Below are 7,812 nucleotides of genomic sequence, written 5' to 3' on the forward strand. Positions count from 1 at the left end.
TTGAGATTTTACTACTCTGGAGTTTAATTTCAAACATTCTTCTTACTGTTGCCATATCCATGCATTTAACACTGGCTGTGGAAATGCCCCCGTGTAAAGATGTTTGCTAGTAAGTTACAAATGTTCTCTCATCACTTTCTGTACCAGTCCCAACTGAATATAAAACCGAGCCATTTCCCTAATAAAGTCCACTATCAACCTGCATTCATAATTGTATGGCTTCTTCTGAGGACTTTATTATTATTATTTTTTTAAACATTCACTCTCTCAAGCAAAGAAGATGATACATACATTAAACTTTGAAACGAACAATGGGCTCAAATTACAGACAACCATTCTTGAAACATTGCTCTGAGAGCTACCACCTGCACAGTCTGCAGCGGGAAACCTTAGTGGATCAGCCCATGACCGACTGTTTCCTCCCCTCTGTTACAGGTTGTGAAATTTGCATGAGAAAGTAATTAACCTCTTACCCACTAGTATAATTAGTCTGTTCCGGTCTGCTGGGTGCCGCTGGTACCTAACCACCTCTTCGTATGGAGCTGCAAGAGTGCTGTAACAGCTGCTGGGGCACCGAGCATAACATGACTGCTGGTTGGTCCGGGATTTCCTGCGACACAGGCGCATACTTCTACGGAAACCAGCTGTAAGGGGCAAAGACATCAGTACTGGAAAATACACCCAAGATGCCGGCAACTAGTGCTTTAGTCTAGAGCGTCTCTTTCCAAGCCACGCAACATACTGTTTTTTTGAGCTTTTTGCAGGGTGAAAGTTAGTGAATTTCATTGCCACGCTTGGTATGTCAGCTTGGTAGAACCTCTGCGCATTAAATGACAGCTAAAGAAGAGGTCAAACCTCACTGAAAGTCACCTGAAAATTAGCCCAGAATTAAAGACCCCCAAAAGATCCCCAAAACAAGCCGAAGGAGAAGTTTCTGGCCACATAAAGCATCACTAGGGAACACGTCAACCGTTTTTTGATAGTGTAGCTGGTTCACTCTCCTAGAGCAGAGTCTGGAACATTTGCTCCAGCCTCCAGAATGAATCCAAATATTTTAAAGGTCACTATGGTTTAGTAACAGGTATAGGTTTGTTGCTCCACCTTACCATCCAACTCTGAAAACCTCACTTTTAGGTCTACTTTTCTAATGAAAGCCCTCATGATTATTCTCAACAGATGACAGACAACAGAACAACATTACACTCTAGCAAAATTAATTGTGAAGTAAGGGAAATCTTAACAGCCAGTCACGCTAAAATAGTGGTGGCCAGGTCTTGGTAGAAACCTAACAGGAAGAGAGATTTAAATGGAGAGAACAAGTATTAGTAGAGGAAAGTGACTTCTTGAAGTTTGGAAAACAGCAAGCAGAATTCAATTCAGTAAGTCTTTAGGTGAAATAAAGAACAAAGCATTTTAACTTCAGACAAGCACTTAATCTAGATCAAGCCCCAAACATCTTACTTATCTTCAGTCATTGCGTACCAATAAAGACTCGTTGACCAAATTCACCAAATTCTTCCTCTTCTGGAATACGAGGAACAAATACTCATGAAATAAAAAAAGAACAGTGAAAGCTTCAGAGCTAGATGGCTAACAATTATTGCTGATCCCAAATGAAAAAACAGTGTTTCAGTAAACATATGGAAGTACCATGCCTAACCTAATAAAAAAAGCACAATACTCCATAATATGAAATATCCAAATATTTCACATGACCAATGGACCAATTCAAAGGACTAATATTTCTGTAAGAGAAAGATTAAACTTAGAAAGTCTTGGTATTTTCTAAATTAGATTTGAAACTCAACATTTTATTTGTTTCATTCCTAAGACAACTAGATGCCTGTCAATGTTTTGAAATACTTATAGTGAAAAAACCTCCACAAAATTTGAGCTTTCCAGGTGAAACCTAGCTTACAAGAATTCTTTAGTTATAACATCACAATAACCAACAAGTCAGTAGCTCAAAATCAGAAATAAAAAAAATTTATAACTCAGTTTCTGCCCATAGCATACTTGGAAAATGCAACATGCATCTGCTCAGATCTTTCAGGCAGAATGAAGACCCGATTTTATTATTTCTTTCTAATCATCTTTGGATCAGTGATATCTGTGCTCCAACATCCCAGACTAATTTGTTTCCTCCAATTCTTTTTGTCCCCATTCTCATGTTGTTCCTTGTGAAGGCTTAGCCATTCAGGTGAGCCCTCTAAATCTCTAGATGTATTTTTCTAAATGAAGTCTCTCCTGTAAGGCTCAAAAATACCGATTTCCCAATAGATCAATGCTATTTTATAAAGGTGATTTGAAAACAAATAACTAAGGAAAAAAATGTGTCAGCAGTGTTTAGATTTCTCTTCAAAAAGGACTCCTAATTTTCCCCTAATCAAGCATGTAGTTATCCAAGCTGTGTATTCCCTTTATTTAGGCCTTGTTAAAGCAAGAATGAGATACAGAAGACATAGGCATATCTTAAAAGGTAGTAATTGTTCCAAGGCAAGAACATTATTTTCATTTGCAAAGCATGAAATGTATTGTCTTTTAGCACTAGATTCTTTGATTGACAGTTCTCTCATAAGCATGCAAGTATCAAAACAAAATTAGATGCATCTTAGTTTCTCTTCTTTCACATCTATACGCTCTTCACTAATTGTACCTTTAAAATACAGTTTTATGCCTACATTTCTATATGTACTAATAACTCCCTGTTTATGACTGCAGAAAAAAACTACTTGGCACAAAACTGCTCGTTCAGGGCAAAGTTCAGAGTACGGTTCAGCTGACAGATGCCTGCATCATTTCTATCTTCAGGTCTTTTGAGCTGTCATTCAAATCTTTTTGAGCATTTCTGCTTTATCTACCCTCTGTTCTATGGTATGGAGTGCAGTATGGAATCCTACAGGGAACAAGCAATTCAGCTGCCGGGTATTGTAAGAGGAGTGGTAGTTCCTGGTAATGCAATAAACAGATTCTAACAGATTACTGCTTACAGGAGACAGGGAGAAAAAAATTAGCGTTACCTTCTTTAAGCTCCTCTGCACGTTCAGATAGAGACAGACATAAAACAATTAGTTTTGCGAAGACAGTCTATACGAAGATTTGAAAAAAAAAAATCCAACCAGCATTCTCCAATGCATTTAGGAAATTTAGGAAACAGGTACTGCAGGCTTTAAATCTAAAATACGCCTGTTTGAGCATGAATTCTCAGTTCCCAAAGAATGAGAGACCCAGCTACAGCATCTATGTCAGTATTGTACTTGCAAAATACATCACATGGATGTTCAACTACCGGTTAATTTAAAGTGAAATGTAGAACAGCGAATATTTGCACCTTTATTCCTCTGACTGTCTGGCTACAGCAGAGCGCTGACTCAGCACCGAGTAGTCAATAGGATTTGGAAGAGTAATCTCCAAGTGCAGTTATCAGAAACATCCTAGCCTGAAAACAAAAGACTGCCCTGTAGACCTGCTGGTTCTGTCTTAAAAGCTTTGGGCATTACTTGAGAGGTGGAAGAGAACAAACCACCTGTGATAAGAGGAGAAGATCCGACTGGCAAGTAGGAATCTTGTGGAGAAGAGCAAGAGTAAGGTGGAATGACATTTTCTCCACAAGATTACCAAATATCTCAAAGAAGAAATTTAGCAGTACTAGATTTATTTTAGTGGAAGAATTATTTATTTTAGAAGATGTAAGTTTTGCAGAACTCTGAATATGCTGTAAATAGGTAGCTGTTCCCTAAAACAAGCCCCCCCAAAATAGCTTGGTTTAAAAAAAGCACTGATTGATTGTATGTCTTACACATAAATCATTCATTTTATAAAAGCATTTTTGTTTCTTGTATGCCAGCCATGCACACAATCAGGAATCCACAACAGCTCTCCTCTTTACCACATCAGCTCCTACAGGCACTGGGGATGCAGGCCTCTCTTACCCTAAGGTAAGCCAATTATCCGCCGACATCAGCACAGCCCCTGCTGTCACAGCTTGCATGGGTATAACTGATTAGGATTTGATAAACAGATCTGGTAGTGATGCATGAGAAGAAACACTCACACTTGTGGGATAACAGGACAAAAACCTTACTGCTAAGGTAATCGGAGACCAAGAGGAAGACTTAAGGCAACAGGATTTTACATCGTGGCTTTTCAAGCCAGAATGGCTTCTAAAGCTAAAATGGCATTCTGGTTTTTGTCACCTGCTTGTTTTTAAGACACTTGCTTGTCTCTGGACACCCTTCTCGCAGCAGAACAATAGCAAGGAATTTGGAGTTAGGTCAGAGGAACTTACCAGACTCAAATGTTTCTTCATCTTGTTTAGTAATCCAGATAGCAAAGATATTAAAATAAATTAAAATTTTAATTCTTTTCCTCCTGTAGAATGTCAGGATCAGAAATCAATTTTCCAGCTCCTATCAGTCTGTCTCACACATACTTTCCCCACTTCCCTCTACACTGAGGTGGCAAAATACAGCTCGCCGTGCTTGAATTAACTGTCTGGTCTCTCTCCATCCAGTCCTACAGGATCACATCCCTCCATGAGAGCTTTCTGAATTACCTCGGGAGAAGGAAGAATGAGCTGTGCTGCTTTAGGGAGCAAGTCAAGCTAACAGTCTTCACATGTACTATTTACATGTAAAACCTATTCTTGCTCAGTGCCTAAGAACGTAGTCTCCTGAGATCAGTTTCCTGACAATGAATTGTGTGGGTTCTCCAAGACTACAATCATCTGCGGCATTAAATGTACAATAGGCAAAACCTATGGTAACATTACAGCCACAGTCCAAAACCTGAATCAAAGAGGTTGGATCTCATTCAGGCAGATATTTTTGGGGTGGTTCCTCTTTTCGGCACAACACTTCACTATAAGTACTGTACAACAGAACTGCAAACAGCTCATTTTAATACACTAATATAGGATGAGGTTTCCAGGGTATGAAAAATAGACTTTTCTACCATTAAGTTCATTAGGAGAATGAGTGTTTTTATCTGGGAAACAAAACCAGGCTTTAACTAGCTACTACCTTGAAGCAAATAGGGTAATCCAAGTGAATTCAGTTACCTGTTTCCACACACTTCTCATCAATCTGCATGTCTTCCTCTACAGATCAACACAAGGAAAAAAAAATTATCTGAATCAGAAAAACACTGGAGAGGAGAAAAACCTTACAGATCTTACAAGACTGAACTCAGACATCAGAAAGAAAATATTTGAAGCTCAGATCAGCTTTAGACATCTTTAAAGGTTTTAACACTGTTAACTCCAACTTAGTCATGTTCCCTGTCTTTAGTGAGCAAAAAGCTCTTCTTAAACTAGTGCTCTGAAAGGCTTGTGGCAGAGAGGCAAACATGTCTAACGAATTCTCCTTTTGAAATAATAAAAGGTTTAACATGGCTGTCGCTCTGTTTATCCTGTCGATATCCATTTATTATTACCATGCCAGGATATAATTTACCACTCACTCCCTTCTCTCCTGTAGCTTTTCTAAGTGTGTTTCTTTCCAATATGCTTCACTCAAGGAAAGCGTTTTGTTTGGTTGATTTTATTATTATTTTTACAAGGAAGAAAAGGAAAAGAAAAGATTGATTCAGCTCCCTCTCCATCCCCAGACCACATTAATTCACGTCCCCAAAATGTGATCTCGTGGGGTCACAATACTGCACTGCTTGTGTGTTCTGTTCTTGCGTGCCCCTCCAGATAGGCCCAGCAGGTGCTATTTTCCGGTTACAGGGCAATTGTCAGGGCATCTGTCAACCATATCTGCCCATACGTATCCTTTAAGAAATACTCTCTTGGAGCTGCTCAGGTCAGCTGCTGAAGATGGGAGAGAAAGAGGGAGAGGAAAAGAGAAAGGAAAAAGTAGTCTTTCCTTCCTCAAAGCAACCCATCCAAACTGTCAGTTCCCCATCAGATAATGCATAGCTTAAGTTTCCACTTTAAGGCAACGTAAGCATCTGCTATTTCAAATGAAACCAGACTTGATTTCAATTATGCTAAGCACACAAAATGCCAAGAACTTGGGTTTCTTTTGCATGTGTTTACCAAACTGCCTCATTTCTCACAACTTTTTAAAAAGCCTGTAAAACCACGTGCTATATTGATTCCAGGTACAGGAATGCGATGTTGTCCAGATACGATCTCCTACCTTCTTCCACAGTGCTTACTGCCCACAGCATATCCGTTGAAGCAGTTAAAATGCAATAAAATTATGATGAAAGAGAGCTCCAGCTCTAACGAACAAAGCAATCAGTGTGAGAAGAATCCTAGGCAATGAAACACACTCAATCTGGGAGTTACCACAAGAGAAAAATTAATTTTATACTAGTATAAAGAACCATAGAAGAAAATGGGGAGAGAGAAAAGAGTAAGAACGTTCTTTGTCTGGGAATAATTGCATGTTTACAGAAAGTTATAGCTGGCAGAGAATAATGTTTCTGGATTATCACCACGAATAAACTCATGGGCAGCACAGCTTATCTTACACCTCAAGGAAAAAAGTTCTATCTTTCTCTCGATAGTTTTGATGTCAAAGAAACATTGTAAACATATCGCATGGCATCTTCCAGTGCAGAACTGTTATCTGCGTCCCTGGAAAGCCAGGCTAGTACAACTGTCATCTCAGACTTACTCACACCCAATTCTCCTAGAGAGAACTGGCTCTCCTAGAGAGCTCCTAGATCTTACAGACTTCAGAAGGAGTTGAATTCACAGCTTCTCTCACAGTCAGATCCCAAGTACGCTGGAGACAACAACCTCCACCACCAGTACTCCAGGTACAACTACCATTAAGTATTTATTTTCCTGGGGATAGTTAACACACTTCTGAGGTTACAATACGGCTCCAGAAACAATGTCTTTGAATTAAACTGAATTGTATGAGCTTCTATTTCAGTATCCCTGGAAACAGAGACAAGATCTTTCTTTCCTACTCTACCATTCAAATAACTTTTCACTCACACATTGATGATTTGAGACAGAGATGGGGCTGGAAAGGCTGAGACCACCAGAATTCTCGCTGCTTCCTACATAGAAATAAATTTATCACAGTTAAAGAAACAAAACAGTCCACAAGCACATTATGTTCCAGTCAGATTCACTGCTTACACATAGGATCAATCAGTACTGAGCTGACAGAAGACACCAAGAATGGAAACATTACCCATGTTTTAGCCCACTGCAAAGTCCTGAAAGAAAGCCAACATGCTATCAGAACTATTTAAAGGCAATTTCCAAATCAGCAGCCCAGAAGTATTTAGAGTATTTTGAGTTTATATATAAGGATAGGAAGATAAGCCATACTGTGGTACAGACTCCTGGAAGTAGGAGAGTGTGCTACTGCTATGAGTAGTAGTACTACTGCCTCCATTACTACACAGAGCCTCTTGCTTGCAGCCTCAATCACAACCTAGTTTGATTTCAACTTTCATTATACAGACCACAGTTAGGTTTACATATAGTACAAATTGAAGCTTATCATCTACAAATGTGTGGCCTTATGTCTTCCTGAGGGTAACAGACAGGACATGTGGCTAGAGGATCAAACTGAAAAGTGCGCTACAGCAGTTTAACTACTCTGGTTCTGAAAGCATGTAGTGTAAAAATAACGGGCTATTTATGCAGAAAATAATAGGCAAGGGGTTCTTGTTCTTCCTTGAGCATGTTTTTTTGTTTTGGGTTTTTTTCCCCTCTGTCTTAATCTGATCTACTCAGTTTTGACCAAAGCTGAAAAGGTCACTCGTGCCTCACAGGACATCTTTAAATAAATACTGTTTCCTGATACAGCTATGCCCTTATACTATACATTTAGTATCCTA

The 7,812-nt window shown here is 39.1% G+C and overlaps 1 protein-coding gene across 1 annotated transcript in view; it reads right to left on the reverse strand.

The window, feature by feature from the left end:
* MPP4 (membrane protein, palmitoylated 4 (MAGUK p55 subfamily member 4)) overlaps positions 1–7,812 on the reverse strand; it is a 22,348-nt gene that overhangs the window by 6,585 nt on the left and 7,951 nt on the right. Inside the window, exons 10-16 of the mRNA XM_009332930.1 lie at positions 6,956–7,020; positions 6,144–6,161; positions 5,060–5,098; positions 4,289–4,309; positions 3,021–3,035; positions 1,483–1,524; positions 474–644 (exon numbers count right to left, since the gene is read on the reverse strand). Of these exons, the coding sequence (XP_009331205.1) occupies positions 474–644; positions 1,483–1,524; positions 3,021–3,035; positions 4,289–4,309; positions 5,060–5,098; positions 6,144–6,161; positions 6,956–7,020 (371 nt within the window). The remainder of the gene's footprint in view (positions 1–473; positions 645–1,482; positions 1,525–3,020; positions 3,036–4,288; positions 4,310–5,059; positions 5,099–6,143; positions 6,162–6,955; positions 7,021–7,812) is intronic.

The sequence above is a fragment of the Pygoscelis adeliae genome, unplaced genomic scaffold (assembly GCF_000699105.1).
Source record: "Pygoscelis adeliae isolate BGI_AS28 unplaced genomic scaffold, ASM69910v1 Scaffold160, whole genome shotgun sequence".
Classification (NCBI taxonomy): Eukaryota; Metazoa; Chordata; class Aves; order Sphenisciformes; family Spheniscidae; genus Pygoscelis; species Pygoscelis adeliae.